This window comes from Lepisma saccharinum, chromosome 19 (genome assembly GCF_977018435.1).
Source record: "Lepisma saccharinum chromosome 19, izLepSacc3.1, whole genome shotgun sequence".
NCBI lineage: Eukaryota > Metazoa > Arthropoda > Insecta > Zygentoma > Lepismatidae > Lepisma > Lepisma saccharinum.
This window is the reverse complement of record NC_139247.1, coordinates 4306402-4332495: the sequence shown is the minus strand read 5'-3', so window position 1 is coordinate 4332495 and position 26094 is coordinate 4306402. Positions and strand designations below refer to the sequence as shown.

The 26094-nt window shown below is 36.8% G+C and overlaps 1 protein-coding gene across 1 annotated transcript in view; it reads left to right on the top strand.

Moving 5' to 3' along the window:
* LOC146002758 (uncharacterized) overlaps positions 1-26094 on the top strand; it is a 57857-nt gene that overhangs the window by 10926 nt on the left and 20837 nt on the right. The window contains exons 2-3 of the mRNA XM_083140694.1: positions 3890-4039; positions 22806-22966. Of these exons, the coding sequence (XP_082996820.1) occupies positions 3890-4039; positions 22806-22966 (311 nt within the window). The remainder of the gene's footprint in view (positions 1-3889; positions 4040-22805; positions 22967-26094) is intronic.

Here is a 26094-nt window from a genome sequence, read left to right as displayed (position 1 = left end):
GCACGCCACTCTTTATCTCGGACACATTTTTAAAAACAACTCACCAGAAGTTTTTATAATTTTGTATTACAAACTGAAGTAAAGCACCTTTAACACGATCAAATGAATCATGAACAAGTCCTTGAATTGAACGCTTAAAAGGAAATGATGTCAGAGACAATGCCATTTTTCTCTTGGATCCAAGGTTCGGTCAAAGAATTTCTATTTAAGAATGGTTCTAATTAATGTGTATTTATGTATATCCTCAGTATATTCTAGAACGTTCCGCAGATAAATGATTTATAAATATTGCTAGTAGTTCGACTCCACTTATTGAAGAACATTTCCCTCTCGCGCCTTCCAGAGATTAAAAATTACAACGAATCGCTCTACGTGTGCCGATACCTTTGCTGTGCAGCTTCCAAATGCTGACAAACGTAGTGTTCAAGTTTGCTGCGACAATACTGAAAGCTCAAGAAAAGTTTACGTGCAATATTATCAACAACAGGGTTATAGAACATTCTCCGTCTTGCCTTGATAAGTATTTCTCCCCTTAAATTATCGTCACATTATTCAAAAATCAAAAATCCTAGTTTTATCTAATGTAAACAGAAATATTTTCTGAAGGTGTGTGGGAGGGGGGCTCGAGCCCCCTGATTCCCACCTTGGATACGCGCTATTAACAATAACAGGGTTATAGAACATTCTTCGTCTTGCCTCGATAATTGTATCTCTTTAAATTATCATCACATTATTCAAGATGACAAGAACCTAATTTTATCTAGTGTAAACTGAAAAATTTCCTTTCCTGGGGAGGGGGGCTCGAGCCACCTGATTCCCACCTTGGAGACGTGCTAGTAACAATAACAGGGTTATAGAACATTCTCCGTCTTTTCTTGATAATTATTTCTCTCAAATTATCATCACAAAATCCTACTTTTATTTAATGTAAACAGAAAAAAATCCTGAAGGTGGGGGGGGGGGGGGGCTCGAACACCCTGATTCCCACCTTAGATACGCGCTATTAATAATAAGAGGGTTATAGAACATTCTTCGTCTTGCCTCAACAGTACTTTCTCCTTAAATTATCATTATATTATTCAAGAAGACAAATACCTAATTTTATCTAGTGTAAACTGAAACATTTCCTGGGGGGGAGGGGGCCTCGAGCACCCTGATTCCCACCTTGGATACGCGCTATTAACAATAACAGGGTTATAGAACATTCTTCGTCTTGCCTCAATAATTGTATCTCTTTAAATTATCATCACATTATTCAAGAAGACAAGAACCTAATTTTATCTAGTGTAAACTGAAAAATTTCCTTTCCTGGGGAGGGGGCTCGAGCCACCTGATTCCCACCTTGGATACGCGCTAGTAACAAAAACAGGGTTATAGAACATTCTCCGTCTTTTCTCCATAATTATTTCTCTCAAATTATCATCACATTATTCAAGAAGCCTAAATCCTAATTTTATGTAGTATAAACAGAAAAAAAACTAAAGGGGGGGCTTGAGCCCCCTGATTTCCTCCTTGGATACGCAATATTAACAATAACAAGGATACAGAACATTCTCCGTATTGCCTCGATAATTATTTCTCTCCTTAAATTATCGTCACATTATCTTATTTCACACCACAAGAAACCAACAACCTCATTTTATCTAGTGTAAACCGTAAACTGTTGGGGGGGCCTCGAGCCCACTAAGCCCCCTCCTTGGATACGTGCCTGGCTCAGTACACCATGTATGGTTATTCCGCGTATTTTGAAGTTATATTGAGTCTGTAGTTGAAATTTGTTTCAAGAAGAACGCTTCACTGTAAAGCGAACGGACTCCCTGTAGTCCTCTCCTGCAACGATGATGACGTCATGCGCTGGAAGGGAGAGTTTTCAGGATCGGCTTGCATCCACCTCTTTAGTCTTTACACCATGGATAGGGGGAACACGATAAGAATATCAAAGAAAGGGATCCGAAAACGGGGCTTGTGGAGCATGTAATAAACAGTGGGCCTAGAATAATAAAAAGAGATGTTATTAAAAAAAGTAACAGTAAATTGGATAGGGACGTATACGAAACTGCACTTATTTGTGCGGGAAACAGAAATAAACTGAACCGGGACGGCGGTAATTTGGATGATGTATGGATTAGCGTTTTTAAAAAGTGGGACAATATGAATGACAAAAGTGCCCCAATAGGCTTCCATGTCACCTCGGAGGTAAAGAAAGCAGCCGAAGTGGAACGCGAATTCTCCTTGGATTGGTGACAAAAAAAAGGAGGGGAGGGATCTCTCGTGGGAGGGGAAGTACCCACCACTCCGTAGCATGGCGCCAGCTGCTCGCACGCTTCACCTTGGCAGGGAACTAGGGCTTTCAATGGCCACTCAAGTACACCGTGGTGATGGTTTAACATGTTTTTTCGAGAGTTTTAAGGATTTTTAACAAAGGTAGTTTTAATTCTGTATATGTCGAGCACTATGAAGTGTTTTTAACCCAAACCTTTCACCTAGTATCCTCGCATGACACTTCTCCGACGTGGCTTGATTTTCTGAGCCTAAAATACGACCACCTGAAGACGGAAGCAGTAAAGCTTCCGAAACGTCGTTTACAACGAATACATACTCGCTCACATAAGTAGACGAAATTCAATACTCTAACGTGTAAAAAAAAAAAAGGGCTCCCCTGTGCTTAGCAACATGCCATGAAGGCTTATAGAGGGTGTAGGGGTAACGCCCCACACTTTCTTGATCCGGTCATGAGTGGAGGTGATGTGATCAGCATTATGCCCCTGACCGCCTTTACCCCCCAGGGTTTCCCCCAGGTACCCATGTTATTTGATGCTGGGTGGGCACCGGGGCCGCTTCCAACGTTAGAAAAGTTCCCGGATTTGAACCGGCCGGGGATCGAACCCGGGACCTTGAGCATGGTAGTCAGACGCGTTACCGACTGAGCCACCGCGGCCACGTATATTTGTTTATAGATAGTGAGTAACACGCATGTAACCAATATGCTATTCATGAATTTGCCAAACAATGGTTGCTACTACTGTTGCTTTTACTTCTTCATTGAAGTACTCCAATAGTGTCTCAGGAAATAAATTTTACAATCAATTTATATTACTCAAACTTTTACAGAACCTTGTGACCATTGTTGCAGAAAATAATTTAGTGTGTTTGATTACACACACATTTCCCTCTGCTTCCAATTGTGGTGAATTTTTACCTCTACTTATGGTAGAGTTGGCTACGTCATTGCCTTGTAATCAAGGATACCGGGTTCATTACCTGGTGGAGGCATGTAGTGGTTTGGAACCCACTTTAATCTGTAGGTCCAGTCCTGATCAGTCTAACTGTGCATATGGTGGACTTAAAATGATTCAAATTCAAAGTTTTTAGATATTTTGAGTTTTTTTGGGGAAAAACATTACCATTTTATTAAGAATAAGAAGTATAGTATGTGTTTTTTTAATGTTTGTGTGTTTTCGGTATTATGTCTATCATTAAATTAGAATTTAAAAAAATGCCAATTTAAATGTTTGCAGAGTTGCTAGCTGAATTTTAAAATCTGAACTGATATGGTAGAGTCGGTTACATATTAGATTTTAATCCTATCTTGTATTAATGATTATATTCACTGCCTAAAAATAATATTTTAATATGTGTAGCTTTGTGTACGTAGAATTCATGGCATTCTTAGACTATCTTATATTTGTATATATATAATACTAGCTCCTGAGAAAAAGGGGCTGAAATATTTTAATTTTTTTACCCCTGTACATACATATTCAGTTTATATTGAATTTGAAAATTGAAATAAGATATTCATTCTAAACAGTTAGCACTACTTCAATGTTAATTTGCTTGCTTGAATAATAATTACTTAATATAATTTTCCTTCCTTCCATCCTTCCAGGCATCAAGTGCTATAAGTTCATCAGATTTGATGTGTACCATGTGCCTAAACAATTTTGAAACATTCGATAGTTTCATTCAAACTTGTGTCAAGTCAGAGGCAAATCTGAAAGCAGATTGGCAGAAGAGGGATTCAGCCACAACCAAACAGGTAAGGAACCATGGAATGAATTAGAAGAAGCTTAGTGTATGTGTTCTTTTTTGTGTCTTTCCTGTAATAATCCTCGTGTAACTTTTGAAGTCAAACTCTGCTTCTTAGGTAGTGTCATAAAGGCATGACCTGCTGGCAAGGCACCCAACAGTCAGCCTTACTTCCATGTATAACGTCCCAGTAATTTCTTCTTGCAGACCAAGTAGGCTTTGGTCCCTGGACCCACGGCCTGGATAATCTTTTGGGAGGTTCTGTTGTCCTGTGTTCATTCTTGTGTGTGCCCCTTTAATTTTTAGCCTAGGTAGGCCGATTATAGTATAGTTTTAGTTCTTGTTAAGTAATGAATTAATTAGGTTTGAAAATTGAGCAACGAAATGTTTAACACCATTTTTTTTTCTTTTAGGGGCTTACCTCCATAATGCGTGATGGGGAAAAATAGCTCATGTGCTAACATACCCATACACTAAATCAATCGTTAGTCTTCTTTAGGCATTGAATGTAGAGCTTCTACATAGCTGAATAGATAGTCCTATTGTCTTTGAGGTTAAGAAATGCACAGGTACATGTTCAAGCTGGTGCAGGGAAATGAGAAATTTTGAATCTAGGATTAGCAACACTGTAGCACCAGTTATAACACCATTAAGCCTTGTTTCCATGATTATGAAAAAATAAATATGCTGACCAAGGCAGTAATTTATTTTATTAAAAAACATAAACTAAACGTAACGTTTCAACCTTCTAGCAATGTCTTCTTTACACTCTGTATCAAGTACAAAAGTAACAAGATACAAAAACAGGGCATTATATATACACAAACATTACTCCCTCCAGACTATTAGAAAGTTGTTATGGAACTTTCTAGCAGGTGGCTTCCCTTGTCAACTGTACTTTCACTTAAAAGGCTAAACATATTTACATCCATATAGAATGTGGTTGGCCTTTATATCTCACGCTCTTTTTCCTTCATTTTTCTTCCTTCTCCTCTCCCCTTTCTCTCTTGTCCTTTCCACTCTTTCTAACACCTTCTTCCATTCTTTGTTTAACTTCAATCCCCCATTCCAGTTCATTGTGTCTTCTTCACCTTTCTTCTCTATTTCCTTCCATTTTCTCACTAGCATTCTCTTCTCCCTTCCTATCTGCTTAGCCTCATCCCACTCTATGTCATGTCCTGTTTCTCTCCTGTGATTAAATATATCATTTCTCTCTCTCTCTTAAGTTGTACATCATCCCTATGCTGTTTCAACCTGTCTTTCAGTCTCTTTTTCGTTTCTCCTATGTACACACTCTGACATTCTTTACATGGGAAAATAAAGTGGTAGAAAAAGGAGGTGACAAAATAATTCTGTTTTGCAGATATGTGGACGATTGTTTTGGCACATGGAAGGGAACGAAGAGGCAGCTTGACATTTTTGCCAAAGAAATACAAGATGAAGAAAGAGGAATATTATTGGAACTGGAAATAGAAGAAGAAGACAAGTTAAGCTACCTTGATATATTGATGAAAAGGAAGAGAGGAGAAGAAATTGAAACCACTTGGCATCAGAAGAAGTGTGCAGCATGGGTATTCTGCCACAAAAGAAGTGATGTAAGTGAGGTGACAAAAATAAATTTTATAAACAATATGGAGGACAGAATCAAGAAAATATGCACGAAGGAATGTGAAAAAGAAGGCAAAATAAATAGCCTATGGAAACAGCTGGAAAAGAATGGCTATGAGAAGCAGGATAGATTGGACATAAACAGAAGAAGGTAGAAAAGAGGAAGGGGAGAATTGGAAGAGAGAGAAAAAGAAAGGAGGTTTGGAATAAGGAGTATAGGGAAGACCACAGAAAAGATATGCAAAGTGCTTAGGAAAGCGGGCATTAAAACTTACAGGAAGGGAGGGAGAAGCATCTTAGGGATAGCAAAGAGTGCAAGCAAGAAAAAGGAAAACGGAGAAGAGGAAGAGGAAGGGATAATCTATGAAGTAAAATGTAAAGAATGTCAGAGTGTGTACATAGGAGAAACGAAAAAGAGACTGAAAGACAGGTTGAAACAGCATAGGGATGATGTACAACTTAAGAGAGAGAGAAATGATATATTTAAACACAGGAGAGAAACAGGACATGACATAGAGTGGGATGAGGCTAAGCAGATAGGAAGGGAGAAGAGAATGCTAGTGAGAAAATGGAAGGAAATAGAGAAGAAAGGTGAAGAAGACACAATGAACTGGAATGGGGGATTGAAGTTAAACAAAGAATGGAAGAAGGTGTTAGAAAGAGTGGAAAGGACAAGAGAGAAAGGGGAGAGGAGAAGGAAGAAAAATGAAGGAAAAAGAGCGTGAGATATAAAGGCCAACCACATTCTATATGGATGTAAATATGTTTAGCCTTTTAAGTGAAAGTACAGTTGACAAGGGAAGCCACCTGCTAGAAAGTTCCATAACAACTTTCTAATAGTCTGGAGGGAGTAATGTTTGTGTATATATAATGCCCTGTTTTTGTATCTTGTTACTTTTGTACTTGATACAGAGTCTAAAGAAGACCTTGCTAGAAGTTTGAAACGTTACGTTTAGTTTATGTTTTTAATAAAATAAATTACTGCCTTGGTCAGCATATTTATTTTTTCATGTAGCAGCAGCATTTGTTTGGGACCGATGCGAGATCATTGAGAAGGCTTTGCATTTAGTAAGGATGGTGCATTGGAGTGGTGCGGACTGTGTGGTCGATGTGAAAGCATTTTACATGAATGGTGATAATGTGACTGCAATGCAGAGGGTATTTCGGCAGGATTACCATCTAGGACGTCACGGTCATGTCCCATCAGCTCACGCGATTACAACCTGAGTGCGCAATTTCAAAGAAACTGGTTCCGCCTTGATGAAGAAGCTCCCAGGTGGCGTTCGAATGGTATGTACCCCAGAGAATATGGAATCAGTTTTGAGTTGCCATTGAGAAGAGTCCTCGTTGCTCTGTTCGACAACATGCATCAGCAGTACAGTTGAGTCGAAGAAGCATACAAGGAATAACGCATGAATTACAGTTCCACCCTATAAGTTACAGATTGTGCAGCAACTACATCCTCACGACCCTGTGTTGCGTAAGGGTGATCACTAAAATTAACGAGGATGCCAATTTCCTTAATAATTTGTGGATGTCAGACAAAGCATATTTCCACCTTAGCGGCTACGTTAACAAGCAGAATTTCCGTTACTGGGCAAAGGAAAATCCTTGTCAGCTTCATGAGCATCCCTTACATAGAACACCAAGGTTACAGTATAATGTGCAGTGTCATATCATGGTGTCATCGGTCTCTATTGTTTTGAAAGTGAGGAGGGCATTGAAATGACGGTGTCATCGGCTCAGTATGTTGCTAAGCTTGAAATGTTCTTTGCACCAAAGTTGCATGATGCACATCTTGACTACGAAAACATGTGGTTTCAGAAGGACGGAGCCACGTCCAATGCTGCTTGTCAGTCGATGGAGTCGATTTGCAAATTGTTTGAAAGGCTGGTCATTTCACGTAACTGTGATATTCCATGGTCTCTGAGAACCCCTGATCTAAACGTGTATAATTTCTTTCTGTGGGGACATCTCAAAAGCAAAGTGTACAGCGCACATCCTGCAACCATCGCTGAACTGAAACAGAAGATTGAAGAAGAAATCACTGGAATTCTTCGAGACATGATACACCGAGCATTCCAGAGTTTCCACAGCAGACTACCAGAATGTGTACAATAAGATGGAACACATCTTTCCAATGTCATCTTCAAGAAGTAAAGTGACATTCATTATAACCGAACAAATTCTAACAATTATATATTTTATATACTTTATTATATCCCCAGGAACATTATTAATATGAGATAGATTAAATGCTTTCAATCATGCGTACTCTGTACATGCATTTCCATGGATTAAATGTATTTTTCCTGTGTTTATTCATGCATTTACGTCAATTGAAATTTTCCACTTTACACCCAAAGTGTAAATTTATAGAACTTCTTAATTATAACTGATTACAACTCTTTATTTACCTGACATTTCTACAGCCAACCTCCATGCAGTTACAGTACATGTTTGACATGTGCACAGTCTGCATGCTTTAATTTGACTCTGCCAACTGCATGGGCTGTCTGCTAGTGTGAGGGGGTGATTTGGGAGATTGGAACTTACTTAGATGTGTCCCAGGCACTTAATTTTCTTAGCGTACACAATGGCCTTTTTGTGTGTAAAAAAAAGAAGAAAGAAATCATGGATTTTAGGTCTGGTGACTGTGGTGGCCATAGGACAGAACCTTGAACAATATCCCTATGTAACCTGACTTTTGCCTCACCCACACTAGCACTGAGGAACAGATCATATGATGTGCCCTGAAAAACTGCAATTTTACACAATTTTTGTAAATTTCATTATGGGTAATCAACAGAAAAGCAGATCTAATCTGATCTGAAAGTATCTTCACTTTAGTCTACAATGAGCTCTAGTTGCCAATTCTTTCATGGCTCTTACCTACACCCACATTCATCATTCTTCACTACAGCAATCGGCAGCAAGATGCTTCATTGAAGATGACCCCACTACTAACACACATTAGATAGTGATTTGTTTGCCTCATCATCATAGTGAGCTAATTGTGCCACATGTGCAATGCTAAATAACAAAAATAAGAATGTATACATTACCAGGATCCACGGCAGAGTGATCAGCACAATACCATGCTAGGGGTCTCGGGTTCAAATCCCAGCCAGCCCATGGGTGTTGTTTGTGAGTGTTTCTTCATCAGTTTCATCATATCATCTCTCATTCTGATCTTTGTGATTAGCCAAAAGTGAAGTAAAATAAACCAAATTAATTAAACAATCCAAACTGTAAAACATTGTAACACACCAGTGCTATCCCATTTCTCTTTCGATTGGGGCTAGTCTTAATGAAGTTCTATCTACAGGAAGTGTGTTTTTTAAATATAATTATTTAATATAAAATGCTTCTGGCTACATTGACAGTGTGTAAATATTTATGTCTGGTAGTAGTTGTATTGATGATAATATTGGCGCACTTATAGCGTACAAATGAAGAGGTTATTTGATTGAACAGCCCGATTTGGCTACACTTAAAACTATGACAAGATGCCCATATGCCCCAATTCTTCAAGTGTGATATGCTCTTAATCCCAAGAACCCTGAATTCTAGTGTATAAATGAAGAACCCTCAATAGACAGATTTGCATACACTTAAAATTAAGCCAAGTACCCATATGATCTTATTGCTTACAGCGTGCTACTCCGTCAAAATCCCAAGAATCCTGAATTCTAGTGTGCAAATGATGAGCCCCCCCTCAGATTGATTCAGCCATGTGTACAAAGGCTGAATCTCTCAGTTTGTTGTCCATAAGCTTGTCAAAAATATGCCTCTTTTGATATTGTTTTGACTACACTTAAAACTAAACCAAAAATGCTCATATGAGTTTTTGCTTACACAATAATATAATGTAATATATGCTTAAATACTTGTTACCTGGAATGTGCTCAATATTTTAATTGGACACCAGCCTCAACTCATAAATCTAATACTAAGACAATGTAATGTGCAGAGGCCCTCTAGAATTGCTCTGTGACTCTCTCATTTCTTACATCATAAACATATGATTTTTCACCTATGAGAATAACACTACATATGGTGTCTGCAGGGAGTGTATCGTGGAATTCACAGATAATTTTAATGTTTGTCCTGTCATTAACCACAACTTGTTTCCTTTTTGAAGTGTTGATGACAAACATGGGTCTCTGTGCTTTGAATTCATCTGGTGTGTAATACATGTCAGTATTGCCAGTAGTGACCCTTTTGTATGCTGTAAATGCTTCATATAATTTGAGGAAATCATCCTTGGACATGTCTAAATTATAATTTTCTCTAGGGAACACCTCATTTCTGCCATTTTTAAGATATATGTTTTTGATGTTGCAGTTATCAAATTTACTTGAATTTTTTTCTTGATTATTGTGTCTTCCAGTCTGAAACAGTACCACCACAAAATCTGGCATATCATATTGTATACTGGAGAATGAATTTGTAGCATCAAACTCATAATAGGTACCAGTGGCAGGCTTTTGTACACATTGATATGTATAAAATTGTAAAGGTACCTGTAGATTTTTTAGGATATCAGCTTTGTATTTAAGAGCATAACTGGCTTCATATTCAACAACTGGCATTCTTAGCTCCATAGTCTGAATAATGCATTTGCCTTCATCAGGTAGGGTATTAGGCAGAGCTTCCCTGGTAGAGTTTAATGTACTGTACCTCATCAAAGCATTATTATCATTGGCAGCTCTTCTAAATGTGATTCTTAAACCACCCTTCCACATAATATCTTTGTAATCTGAGAAGAATCCTGGCAACAGGTGCATGGGGAACAGCACTGTGTGGCTTTTAGATATTATTTTATCACCAGCCTCAAATCCACCTATTTTGTAGTAAGAAGCCTCGGTTTTGGATAATTTTAGTGTGGCCAAAGCTGTAGAGGTAATGCCAGGGTAATCCACTCTGTTTATAACAACACCATGTTTTCTGATCTCAATTTCAGAGACCAGATGTGGCACAAAATTATCCACCAATCTTATGTTTGAATTTGCCGGATAATCTGTACCATCGAGCTTTACAACATCAAACTTGATGTATAGATCTGCTCTGTGAGGGTGTATAAATCCATCCCCTACATCAAGATCAACCTCAATCTCTGTGTTGGGTTGATTTAAATTTGCAAAGGTCCTCCGGTTTGGGGGGAATGATTGTAGCTCATAAATCTCAATATTTTCCATTTTTTTTTGTATGTATTTTTATTTAAATATTAATCTCTATGATAGCAGTTGTTGTGGCTCCAGCAAAATCAACTATTTCTTCTTTTTCATTAGTGACCATCAACTCAATATAATCTATTCTGTTATGGCATACAGGAAAATATAATGTTGGTGATGGAGTGTAGATGATGGGCTCCATAAATTCAGAGTTAGGTTTGAATGTTGCAATAATGCCAGTTTGTTTGTGAGTGCCTATGCCATTTGATTTGGTAATCATACCCTCGGCCACATTACAGTGAATATTCAGAGTCTCTATGGCTAAGAATTTAGGTATATTAATAGCAGTGTGTTTGATGGCTGGTTCAAGTTTTGTGTTGTTCTCAAAGCCTAACAGCTCTCCTATAGTACCCAGATCCACTGTCTCTGTAGCAGATGCAATCTCTACTCTGTGAGTGACAGAATTTTGAGTTAAAACTATACCTCTGGGTAACTGAGCATTTAAAGTGGACAGATTATACTGCCCTGGAGTGATGACAATTTTTTGATCACCAACTGCAATTGTGTTGTTGTGGTGTGTGATATTAGGGATCAAGTACATGCCATAAAATGCCTTGAGAGCTATTGTTTTGGGATACACTATATCATCATGTAATCTAAGTTTCAATATTGAATTTTGGCTGGTGAGATGGAATACCCCCATGATGTTTTAAATACCACAAGGCTTTTTGAAAATCTTCAATTGATGGTTTATTTATCTGAGACATATATCTAAGAACAGATAAACACAGATGTCCACAATTAACATCTTTGAAATTTTGAACACGGGCATTATTGTAATAAAGATTAGCTGATTTTAGATATTTTATTAAATTTTCAGGTGGAACACCTCCAAATGAATCAAACACAAATGCCTCATCTTTTAAATATTTAAGATAACAGATCCAGTGAGTGCCCTGATTTTTGTACTTATCCAAATTAACTATGCCACACTCTTTGTTGAGTGGTTGTTCTGGTAAAGAATCAGACATGTACACACCTCTAAAATGTTTGATGCCCAGTGGCTTGATTAAAGCTTCAATATCTTGGTTTGTAAGCGGCTCTTGTTTTTTTTAAACTTATTCATGGCTCTGTTAACACCTTTGCCTTGTTTCTCCATGGCCAGGTTATGGCGCTTTATTTCATCTAATTCTGCCTTATTTTTCTTGGCATCTATTACTGTTTTTGCTATGGCAGCTGATCCACCAGCCAAGCTCCCCACAGCTCCAAGTGCTGCTAAGATGGCCAGGATAGTAAATATAAATCCACCCACATGTGATTTTTTTCTAGATTGCTGTAATTTTTTTAATTGGGGGGTACTAAGTAACAATTTCATACCATGGCCCTTGGCAAGACAAGAATTTTTTTTCTTGCGCTGCTTTTTGGTTAAAAGGCTATCAATAGTTTTAAGAGATTTAAGACCTGCATAAGGTATCTGATACATAACACCCTTGGCCTTCATCCTAGGTTTATTATATACATATTCATAACCGCCACCCCAGTTTTTGTTTGGTGTTCATAGCTATGGTGGTCCCCAATGCTGCTATTCTTTCACTTAAAGAAGCATCTTTGCTTACAAATCTACCAAATGCAGCCTCTTCTAATTTCTTGTCTGCAACATGTCTCTTGTCAAGATCAGAATGTGTGTTGTATGCTATGTCATGGTCTCTACAAGCAGCATCTAGGGGATTAACACCAGGGTCCCCTCTGTTTAATCTATGATCTAGTTTTGTGCCTGGACCACAATACTGATAGCCTGGAATGTGTAGTTCAAATGGCAGCTTGTTTATGATGTCATTAACCAGCCCCCGGCCCTCAGAGATATTCCAAAATTTGGGGGGTAGAGTATTAATAATTTTTATAAGATATCCAATCCCCTTAGTGTCATTTACTATAAAATTAGACAATTTGGTGCTTATCATGTCCATAATTCCAACTTTTTCATTGTAAAAATTGTGGTTGCCAGCATTTTCCTCCCCAGCTATCACCAGCAACCTATCTACAAGTTTCCTGACATCATCAACCCACACAAATTCTTTAGGCAGGGTGTTGTATTGTTTGATTCCACCGCCAGTCTTGATCTGTGACCATATGGGCTTGATTTTGTTGTTGTATTTTGCTCCACTGCTAGACTTGATTCTTTTTTGTGTAGGATCATTGTTCTCGTATAGAGCATCTGATTTTATTAATATTTCTTTGTAATGCTCATAATCTTGATCTGTATAGCTGCCAGGTCTCTTCCTAGTCATCAGTTCCCACAATCCAGGTGTGCCAGGATATTTAACAAAACCACCTCTTTCTCCAAGATGAGATTCTGAATATACAATCAGATCATCTCCCATAAATGTTACTCTGAAATTGCCAATTCTATGTATGATGCTACCATCACGCTCTGTGTCAGCATATAAGCCAAAAACCTCATCTTTGTTGTCTTTAGGTGTGCTTAAATATTTTTGAGCAAGAAGACCCAATTCAATAGGATCCTGAGTAGCTTCAATTCTTCGAGGAGCAACAGGACTAGGTGTATGAATACTAGAAAGTGGGGTGAATGGATAATCTAATATGTTCCTTGCAGCTACAGGTACAAGCTCTGTGATCAAATTTTGATTTTGCTCTGTAACAGTTTTGATATTTTTACCTAATTCACTAATAGCATCAATAATAGGCTGTTCTGTTTGCTTGTGTTTTTCATAGATTCCTCGGTTCTCTGATTTCCATCCTTTAAATCTTTTTACAAGATAATCTCTTAATTTAAGATCATCAATTATTGGCCTTTTCATGTTTATTTATATATGTTTCAATGTCTAGAAAATTGTTAATTTTATTTCTGTATTTACCACTATTGGGTTTCCTTGTCATATCAATTGTGACAAACCCATAACTGTCTTGATTCCAGCACCTACTGCAAAACTTAGAAAAATCATTGTAGCTCAAGTCCCCACCTACATATTCATCATGTATGTGTTTGAGGTTGGTATGGTCTTGATGAAACACACATATAAAATTGCTGTTGTCTCGGATCAGCTGCTTCGGAATTTTAGAAAAAGTCTGTGCCAGGTAGAAGCAATCAATGTTTTTGTGTCGGCCCTGTGTAAAGAAATTTCTAACCTTGTTTTGATTATCCAGTATAATGTCATCAAACACAACAACAGAGTTATCAAGACAGTCATGGAGTGGCTTAACATCTGATTCAAAAGTGGCTATATCCAGTCCATCATATAGCTTCATCAGCTGCTGATATTTTAATTGTTCTAAGCTCTTAGAGAAGACATACAAGTGCCTGTTTTTCCAGTCTAACCAGTTGGGTGCCAATAAAAAAATATCAATCATTAGTGTAGTTTTACCACAAGCCGATGGCCCAACAATAAGACATCTAATATTATCAGGCAGCAACTTGCCATTTCTCTTAATCTGCTGTTCAGGTTCTGGCAGCCTCTTTATAACATCCCAGGTGTTCATAGTATCACTTTGTCTGCATCGATCCAGCTGTGTTCTGGGAGTCCTAGCCATTTGACAAGTAACTTGTTGCCTTTTCTGCGGATGATTTTTTCTATGAGATATGTGTCAGGCTGTTTAGTTTTGCTGAGTTCTTCTTCATAGAATCGGCCTTTGAGAATTTCTCCTCGGTGATCTTTTATTATATATGTGTATCTGGTCCCAGGTTTAACTTGAACCACTGTAAATAATTCAGTGCTCCAGTTTCTTGTAAAACCTCTTTTGAATAAGTGCTTATATTTGCTGATTCTTACTTGATCACCCACCTTGTATTTGGCTTTTCTTGTTGTTGGCTGGTATCTAGGATAATAAACAGTTCTGATCAATTTTTGCTCATCAGATGAAGTCACTTCAGAGGGTTTCATGTTGATTGTGGAATGGACCGAGTTGTTATATTTATGTAGAAGTTCTGGTAGAATTGTAAGCCATTTATAATTACCTTGGAGGGTAAATTGTTTATACATATGATTTTTTAGGGTTTTGTTGAATCTCTCTACAATTGAGGCCTTGAGATCACTGTAACTCGAGTAATGTTGTATTGACTGGCTTTTAATAAATTGTTGGAACACAGAATTATAGAATTCTTTGCCATTATGTGTTTGCAAATAGCGCGGTGATCTTCCACTCTGATTGATGATTGTCCTGAAGGCTTCTGTAACACATTTTCCAGTCTTGGATTTGAGTGGCACAGCCCAGGCAAATTTTGAAAATGTATCTATGACAGTAAGTAGATACTTGTAGCCCTTGTTAATTTTGTCTAAATTTTTCAGGTGTCCACTTGCTATTTCCACCAAGTCACCCTGCCATAAATCATCTATGCCCTTTGTGACCACTGGCAGTCTCTTATAATTATGTCTGGCTTGTCTGTGTAATTCATCAACAATAATTTGTCTAGACATAATATGTAAACAAGAATATTGCAACTATGGGGTGTTCAGCAGCTGATACTACAGGATTTTCTAAATACAGTTTGTCTCATATTTGTATATTAAATTCCAGAGAACCATCATCTTCAACATAACATGTTTCTAATGTATTGGGGTCTGTAAAATCCTCTAACTCTACACTGGTGATTTTTGCTTTGTTATCAGCATTTGTTATTGATAAGGTAGGGTAGTGGTGTGCCTGTGGTTGTAGCCAATATTTGATCTTGATTGGTCTAAGTGTGCCCCCAACAAAAAACTGGTAATAAAATTGTGCAGTGGACAGCATATATATTTTGCCACCTGGTGTAAATGGTGAATCATATTCTTTGTTGGGGATACTGTACAATTCAAGAATTACTGTATGCTTAGGATTCTCGATTAGGCCAGTTATTTCTTTTTCTGCTGTAAGCAATCTACTTGTTACAGATTCAAGGTGCTCATTGATAGTCCTAACAACATCATCATGGCCTGGCTTGATTTTTATGTCCACAACAAGTTTCTTGTATTGTTGCACAATCTCTTGTAGCTGGGTGGCAAAAACAGACAGAGCATTTGCTTGATTGGATTCCATGGTCCCTAGCTGTTGCTTGATATTAGCTACAATTTGCTGTAAATTTTCAACAACTGCCAATTTTGAATTTTGAGCAGTAAGATCATGGACTTGTCTTCTGATATCCTCAAACAGGGCATGCAGTTCATTAATATGTTGATTAGTTGGTAGAGTGGCCACTGTCTGAGTAAGTTGTTTGATCTCTGTCTGGATATTCTTGATATCTTCTGATTTCAATATGCGATTCACAGCTCTCTTAATATTTTTAAGTTCCTGTGATGTAGGCAGATTTGATACAGTATTCTGCAAAGATTCAAGTGCCAATTTCACATCATTTAATTCAGAAGCATCAACCACACCACACATAGCATCTTGGAGCAGGGCTATATCTGCCTGAGTAGGTGTTGATTGTTGTAAAATTTCAAGTTTTGTTTGGATATCATCGATCAAATGATGAAAATGAGATAGCTCAGATTCAGTGTTGAGGTTTTCAAGTTTTGTGATCTGTTGCTGGACACTGGCAAGGGTATCTACAATACCAGGCAAGCGGGATTCTAGAGATTCTTGTACATTTGTCAGATCACTTTGCACTGCTGCTATTGTACCCTCAAGATGGGTTATGGTACTTTGAATTTTTCCAAAATCTTCATATGTTTCAAGTTGCAGCTTAATGTTGGCAACACTCCGAGTTATTGCACTCAAAGCATCAGAAGATGGCAAGTTGTTCATAAAATTTTCAAGTGTCTCAATTTTTTCTTTAACCTCGGCTATGGCATTGTTCAGAGGATCCAGATTAGGTATCTGGAGTGACTGAATCTGTTCCTTTAGAGTGGAAATCACTAGATCAAAATCTTCTTGTGATTTTATGCTTTTGACAATTGTTTGGAGCTGTGTCTGGACATTATTAATCTGCTCTTCCAATTGTTGTTTCAATTGCTCAGAGTTGGTGGCCTGGGTCTTAAATTTGGCTTGAAGAGCTGCTACAGCTTCTTCTAAACTTTGAAAATTATCCAATGTGGCCAAATCAGTATATTTCTGAAGCAATAATTTAAGTTCTGAGTCAATTTTAAGAAGAGGGTCCATGCATTGTGATTGTAAATTTGTAATTTCTAATTGAAGACTGGCATTGAGTGTGGTTTGTAAAGCTTGTAAATCACTTCTTAATTTTTTTACTCTGACATCAAGCATCAAAATCTCATCACTGTGATCTTCATGCCTTGTATGGCCAAATATATCATTAGGCATTTTGATTTAGTGGTTATTTATTATAGAGTATCTAATTCTTAATTCTATAAAAAAAGGTATAAGCTTGTCATAGGATCCTGAGACCTCAATATATAAGCAGTCACCAGCAGAAACAGTATATACAGTGCCAGAAATCATGTTTGAGTGCTTAATTCTGTAAATATTTCTCCCTACTGAAACTTTGACATCACCCTCAGGGGTTGTAATAAATTGTAATTGACCACCTACAGGTAATTGGTAATGATTTAAATTATTGTTAAATATGTACAATGTTTACCTGTTTCATCATCAACATCTGTAAGTATGCTGTTCAGATGAATAATTAACAAAGCACTTAGTTTAGATATTATATCAGAAGAGGGTGCTGGTGTTGGCAGGTCCATAATAGCCTGTTTTTTGAACCCAAATAAGTTCATAGGCATGTTTATTTATTTCAAATCATGCTCTGTAATTGGGCATTGATTGCCATTTTTCAAATCACAATGACCCCATGGTAGAGTATGTATGCCACATGACAAAATGCATCTCTTATCATCATGTGGGTCCAGAGCCACTTTTCTTACAACATTTGTAGTCAACAAGTGATCCACACTTTGAATTCTATTTTCTGATGTTCTGATTAAACTCTGTGATTTGAGACAATTTTGTAATCTTTAAATTCAAGCTCTTTGTCCACAGTTACTCTGCCAATGCCCTTGGCCTTTTTGGCAACACCACCACTACATGTTTCAAAGCTGTACATCTTGGACCTTAACCCAGCAAATGCCACAATAACATCACCAAGTGTCTCATCTTTTAACTTGCCAGGCACCTTTTTGTTGTGGGGTGGAATATTTCTATGTTCATGGTATCAAAATATTCAAGCAATGCAGGCTGTGACATATCTTGATAAACATCTTCTGTTTGAATATCAAGAATAAAACTATCTGTGTCCATGTACATCAGTTTTACACAATCACCATAAAAGGGCTTCAGCACATTATAATAGAGCTTTAACATGTGTAATTTGGCCAATTCCAATATCACAGCCCCTACATAAATAGGCTTATCAAACTTAATTTTTGTTTTTTTCATGTTGAAAAGTGCCATATCCTCATCATAAATTCTTCTATAATTGAAATTAGGCTTTGCAATCAATTTTTTGCTCAGGCTGGGGTCAGTAATTATTTTAACATCACTATGTTTTCTGACATTTTCTATGGTTTTGCCATACACAGAATTGACCATCAATTTAAACAAAGATTTATCAAATTGGCTCATTGCAGATGTTCGAAGCTCTGTGTTTGTATCAATATATTGTTTCAACCATCTTGAGTGCCTGAACCTCAAAACTTTTCCAACTTTGGTTACTTGAACACCATGATTCATTAGGAACTGGAGGTTTTTGTAATATATAACATAATCCTGTTTTGGCTCTAGAGTCATCATCAATTTCCTTTGTTTAGAGCCAGGTGAGCACTCAACCTCAGGAATTGGGGGCAGATCAGAAAATGTGTTGTGTAAATTATCTGGAATTGTCAGATCAACCTCTAAGAATAGGCCATAATTACTGTCATCAAAATCCTGAAGATCTTTAATATTGAAATCTTCAACCCACTCAAGCCCTGCATATGGCAGTTTATCCATCATAGCATAACCATACAGGCTGTTGGCATCTACATACAGTATATAATTTGATGGCAGTGCTGGATCATAATCAGGAATATATTTGTTATTTGCTCTGGCATATCTCTGAGAGCATTGCACCATGCCCCCTCTTATACATTGTTCCATAAACAGATACATATCTTTATCTTGGATCAGATCCAATTGCATTTTAGTGTTTAAAAACATTGCAGACCATGCTAGGCTTGGTGCACTGTAAAAATACATTGGATCCAGCTTATAATTTTTCATGGAAGATTTTCTAAATGCCTGAAGTATATCAGCTAAGAGAGTGACATCAAGTTTTAAATATGCCTTGTGATAATCACCAAATGTCTGGCATTTTAAATTGTTCCACATCAACTGGGCATGGTGATAATCTTCATCAGTGATTCCAGATCCTCTGAGTTTGCTGTAGAACTGTTGTTGTGGTGGCAGAGAACACTCATTAAATTTAGAAAAACCTGTAACATAATCATATGGATATACACCCTTCCGCCTAATTAATTTCAGGTCCTGATTTGGAAACATAGCACATGTGATTTTGAATTGATCATCAGATAATTGAGTGGCCAGTGTAGCCAGGCTAGCAGACAGAATTCTGTAGGAATCAAGAAATCTTAAGTGAATAGGAACACCATTAACTTTAATTATCTTGCTAATAGCAATATATTTCTCATCATTTTCTGCTAAAATATTTAAATTATTCTTGTCAAACCCCTCGTACCTGATCAAATTATGAAAATCATAATTGGATGCACCATGGCAAAATATAGGGACAAATTTTGGTCTCTGGATCTTAATATTACAGCTATTACACAGGGCCATTAAGAATTTACCATCTGTATGAGAATTGTGTTTCACCTTGATATTTGTATCTGAAAATTCAGAATCACATACCGGGCATTTTTCTGCATTGTTGAAATCTTCAATCTGTTTCTCTGTTAAAGGCATCATAGGTTTTGATTTTAATAAGATATTAGATGCTATGTCATGGCACTCATTTTCTATTCTATGTGCAAATTTTTTGATGGCATCTGGTCCCATGTATATATATTCTTTACTAACAACCCCATCCTGTACAACCTCATAATAAAAACTAGAAGGTTCATGAAATTGATATGATGTAATTGAAGATTCCTCAGGATCTGGGCTACAGAATGCAAGAGGTTTGAGGTTTGATTCAAAATCACAGACTATATATGCTGGGTGTTCCAACAAGGCTTCAAACTTTTTGAATTTGGCATTTTCACTTGGCATTGGCATCACCATATGAACAGGTTTATGATTGCCACAGTATTTCAGATGCTCAATTAACTTGTTTTTAGCAATTTCTGCATTTTTTTCACGAACCCCATTTACCATTTTTTGACCATCAAATACAGTTAAACATCTTCGGCACAACTTGAATATTCTATTAAATTTGTCTATTTGTTTTCTGACTAAAGCTTCAAGATTATGTATCAGAGTGTAATGGTGTGTGCCATCCCCTTCAATTAAGAGCAGATCAATCAGAACAGCAGAATCATCATCAAGTGTACTGATTCTGAGAGGTGCTATCAAGCAATTGCCACGACCAGTGGAACAAATAAATACATTAATAGATAATTGTTTACCATTGATATCCCTGGCCTTTTTTTCAAATTTATCAATATTCTGAACAGACATTGGATATTCTAAGCCCTCCATTGCATCATTAAAATTGTGTTCATATTGTTTATAATAAGTTATTCTTTGTGGATCCCTTAAAACTGGATACAAAGCAGCTAAAATACACCACGGAAAACATTTCTCATCATTATTTTTTATGTTAACCACGGCTCTTTTGTTTTTAATATTAGCAGGTAATGGCAGATATGTAGAACCTTGTAATGGGCTGAATTCAGAAATATTAACATATAACTTGTGTGGAGATCCGCATAGGCTCCATCCTGACTCTTTTCCAGCAAATTCAGTGTGTTTAATATTCAATTGATCTATCAAACTGCTTATTATTTTGTCTGAATTTGCATTTGAATATACAGGTACAGTTTCTGTTATGTGGGGCTGTGTAAATTTTGTGCCATTTGCTTTCTTATATTGTGTAAACAATTTGAGGGACAGCTTATAAGAGCCATTTTGTGCATTTAGAATTGCCTGCACATCAGGATTTATACTGTTCAAAAAATTCTTAATGTCACATCTTGGCTCTGATACAAAACTGTAATCCCTAAGTTGGCCAGCAAAACTGCTATGGATGGGTTCATAGCGTGGCTGCTTTGCCGCTCTAGCATTAACAGGTGTTTCATGCTTCCTTTTCAGACCAGATGTAGATGGTTGTGGGGGCAATGTTGATGACTACATAACAAGTACACTTATGCCTTTTGTAATATGCCTTGCTTAATATTTTATGGCATCTTGGACAAATTTTTGTGGCCTTTCTGCATTTCTTAGGGTCACAAATATGCCGGTGCCTAGACCAATTAGAACTAGATATATTTTTATTGCATTGATTGCAATATTTTTGATTTGGCATTTTTATTGTTTATTTATATAAAATTTCTTGGTCCAAAAAAACAGAACTATGGATAATATGCCAAAACAATTATAACAGCAGTTAGTGGCTGAGCTGGTGCTTTTATACCCAAACAACAGCAATAACTAGGCTCTGGTGATCCCCAATATAAAATAATTTTGCTCTATTATGCTGTTGTACAACACACTTTACCAGGTTTCAGATCCGGGAGCTATCAGTTGTATATCAACTAGCAGTGAATATTCTCAAAATCTCACGTGTGGAGATATTATTTTGCCACATGTATTTCAATCTTACACATTTTATCAGGACTCAAACCCAGAGCTCTTGTTTACAAGGCAACTATATTAACACTTTGCCATCAGGGGAGGCCTCACATTTTATCAGGACTCAAACCCAGAGCTCTTGTTTACAAGGCAGCAATATTAACACTTTGCCATCAGGGGAGGCCTCACATTTTATCAGGACTCAAACCCAGAGCTCTTGTTTACAAGGCAACAATATTAACACTTTGCCATCAGGGGAGGCCTCACATTTTATCAGGACTCAAACCCAGAAGCCTCTTGTTTACAAGGCAATAAAAGCCATGGGGCTATGCACCACACTCTACTGGGTCTCAGAACCCAGGAGCTATGAGCTCTATATCAACTAAATACAGTCAAAATTGGATTTTGAACTGTGCAATGAATATTCTGTAAGTCCCACTTGTGTTTATATTAACAGAACAAGGCAAAACCAGAATTGGATTCAGGCTTGCATGACAGCATACAAGAGGGCAATGTTCTTTTACTAAGAATTTTCCCCCTATTACACAGAAATATTAATAGAAGTTTTATGCCCTTTCAGTGAATTACACAGAAATATCATTAATGCCCCCTTTTAGCTGTGTAGATTATATCTCATGCGTGCCAGCATATAAAGCCCCCAGGCATGCAAGCAAAACATTAGTCTTCCCGATCAAAACTTTTTGATAGATTAATATATTGATGAGCTAAATAATTGCTTACCCCGGGCAATGAAACTGATCAAAAGATTAGAAAAAACATGAAACAGCCTGCCCTTGTCCAAGTAATCCTCTATTGTATTGATCTGTAAGTTGTAGAGCATGAGAATATGAGCATTTTTGGTTTAGTTTTAAGTGTAGTCAAAACAATATCAAAAGAGGCATATTTTTGACAAGCTTATGGACAACAAACTGAGAGATTCAGCCTTTGTACACATGGCTGAATCAATCTGAGGGGGGGCTCATCATTTGCACACTAGAATTCAGGATTCTTGGGATTTTGACGGAGTAGCACGCTGTAAGCAATAAGATCATATGGGTACTTGGCTTAATTTTAAGTGTATGCAAATCTGTCTATTGAGGGTTCTTCATGTATACACTAGAATTCAGGGTTCTTGGGATTAAGAGCATATCACACTTGAAGAATTGGGGCATATGGGCATCTTGTCATAGTTTTAAGTGTAGCCAAATCGGGCTGTTCAATCAAATAACCTCTTCATTTGTACGCTATAAGTGCGCCAATATTATCATCAATACAACTACTTCTGGTGTTGATGTCTATTTTTATTCACAGGTTAAAAAGAAATGCCAAAGTAAATTGGATGACCAAGTCTCTAATCATTGTGCAGACAATGATATTGCTGGTGAAGATTCTTCTACTGGTGAGGTTTCTTCTGCTGGTGAAGTTTCGTCTCGCAGATCTGATGGCAAGAAACAAAAGACCACAGCAGCAAGGTAGGTGTATTGATTACTGGCATAGCCAGATTTGTATGTAAATATGTATATTTTAAATTGTGTTTTTTAAGTTCACTATGCACAGAGATTCTAATCAGGACTGGACCTACAGTTTAAAGTGGGATTCATGATTGTGATAAATACCAAACACTTTCCGTTCATCTCAATTTTGCTCATATTGTACTCTGGTTATTTTAAATCTTGACAGTAGACCATGCATCTGGTTTTCTAGAATTCCTCTCAAAACAGTCGTCTGTGACAGAAGTTTGAGGAACTAAGATTACATTCGACATACTTTTTTGTGGATTACGAAGCAGTCAAAAATCTTCATAATAAACATATTTTTTTGCTGAAAGTTTTTAAATAAGATGGTTGAAGAATTATTTAATGGTGAGGGGCAAGTTGAAGATATGGTCAAAATGAAGTTGGAGTCTGTTTTCTAACAAGAAATTCAGAAGGTTATTGCAGTTTTATTTGGTAATTCAAATGTGCAAACAAACTTGGACTTAACCCCAAAAGGGTAAAGCATATTTTAAATATGCTTTCATTACTTCCTGCGATATTAAATGTAGTTCCAGTCCATATAAATCCATATTTAGGGGCAACAGGAAATTTGCAAGTCAACACTTAAAAAAGAAAGTTTAGGAATCCATTGTTTCTGTAACGGAAAGTAAAGCACATTTTGTATTGCATTATGATTGCTGAATGTCACATATGCATTTTATTTAGCTCAGCAAATGGCTTGCTTAACCCTAGAAGAACAGGACCTATCATTTTCACGGGTGACCTTATTTTTATTGTAATTTTAACAATGTTAATTTTACTCAACAGCTTCCATGTCTGTAACTTTTAACAAATATTAACGGTCTACACTTGTGTAAAAAGTTAAACTTTTATCTCGTGTGTGAACACTAATACACTGGATTAGTACTATAAGTACAATCACCTGACATTTTGATGGGTACAGTTTTTAGGTAGATACATCTGTTAGCAATAGCATATTTTAAGCATGAGTGTGAGTTTATCTTTGGTCACAGTTGTTCATCTGACGGATGTATTTTCAAGGTGAATGTTAGTTCAGATCGGTGAACGAATTATCTAGAGTAAAATATTGGCAACCTTTATATGTCCCCCGAACATGGCTTACTGGATCGTGATGTAGCTACCTTATTATCTCTGTGATTTTGTAAGATGTCGAATCTGAAGGAGAGGACAATATTTATGAATATGATGAGTAGAACAGAGAAGATATTGATAATGTCAGAATAGATGTTCATTACATACAACTTATGAACTTTTCTACAATTATTCTTCGAATGAAGATGTGTAAGATGGTGACAGTACATGTGAGTGTCAGCAGATTGATGTTTCTTGATTTATTGATTTTTATTGATTCATTTTGTTTCTTTTACTTTGCTTTTGTGCCACTTTTGGCTAATTGCGAAGATGGGGATGAAATTGATGAATGGACACTCACAAACATCCATGCCCAGGCGATGTGGTAACCACTACAGCATGGGGTCCAGCATATTCTCCTTTCCAAGGGAGTTTTCGTATATTTCTAATTTTTGTGATAGAATAACATATTTATTTTTTCAAAAGTTCCCACTAAAGAAAAAAAGTATACATAATCTAAATGGTAAAGAAAAATGTTTCTAGAAACAATAGACTCAAAAATATACCATAAGTAAATAAATAAAATACTCTCATAAATAATATATGAATAAATGAAATACACATACACACCATGATGTTGAAAGATGATATATTTATGTATATATTTAATTATAGTTTTGACCATGTTCAGTTAACTCCACGTCATCCATAATTTAATTGAGTATGCATAACTCCATCCTGACCAGACAATTTGTTCCTTTTGTGCCCCTCTATTAGCCACTGTAGGGGACAGAATTTGTAACAAATGGTTAAGATGATGTGACAATAAGAGCAATAAAAGAAACAAGATTTGATTCAAGCTCAGAATAAAAGAAGTGAAAAATATTACATGGAAAATCTATATCTGCAAAATGAAGGTTCGTCCTAGTAGGTAGCTAATTCCCATTTTTCATGGTTGTAAGTCCATATTTAATTTCATATTTTGGTTAAAATAACTAAATATACATATATTTACAAATCTAAATCTGTTCCCTGGATGTAACTTTCTAAGATAATCCTGTTAGACATTTTCAAATACAGTGGAACCTCAATGTTGTTTAAAGAATATACAGTGCAAAAAAAGTCTGAATTTTAGGAAATTTTAAGATGTTGCTTTATTAGCACCAAGAGGTAAGATCTATGAAGCAGGAAAATGCAAAATCCAAGAATGTCCATCAGGGTTTTGCTGTATTTGCAAAGTGTGTGCGTGTTCAGTCAAGTTATGCTTTTTCACAAATGCTTAATGATATATCCACTGGCAGCTTTAGTGCAGTTCTCTTCCTCTTCTTCAGCAGACAGAAATACTTCAATGAAACCACATGCTATAAAAATTATAAAAGTTGGGATCCTGTAGCTTCATGGTGATTGGCAGTTGCCATTTCGTCTAAGTAGTCTCCAATTTGTTTATCCTAGAAGATTCAAATTATGCATGTTGAACTAAGATTGTGAACATAACTCATTTTCTGCTTTAAGGTTGGATTTGATTGAATTTTTGTATTAAGTTCACCATGGGTCACACTAGTTCCACACCCCCTATATTCCTTCATGGTGTGATGCAAGGCACAGGGGAGCACTTTACTTTTTTTTTACGGGTCACACTAGTTTGTGTTTGTGTATAATTTGATTCTGTGATGCACAAAAAGTGCTGCTGGACATCATGTGATGTTGATGATGTCGAAGTTTTACAAATATTTATTACAAACATTCTTATCTTTGTACATAAGAGTTGTTGCATTGGCAATCATTTTACCTGTTGTCGTTTCTTTATTATAAGGCATAGAACTTCTGCTGGAAAAATAAGCTGCACTTTGGTCAGTTTGGCAAGTTACATATCCTCTTGCATTGAGGTTACTTGGGGTTGATTATTCTGCCTGAAACAGGAATTTGTATGAAAGTGATCTGGAATCGGTGTGTTGTCACATAATGCTTTAAGGATTATTATTGGCCAATTGAGTACAAGGAATATGTGACAG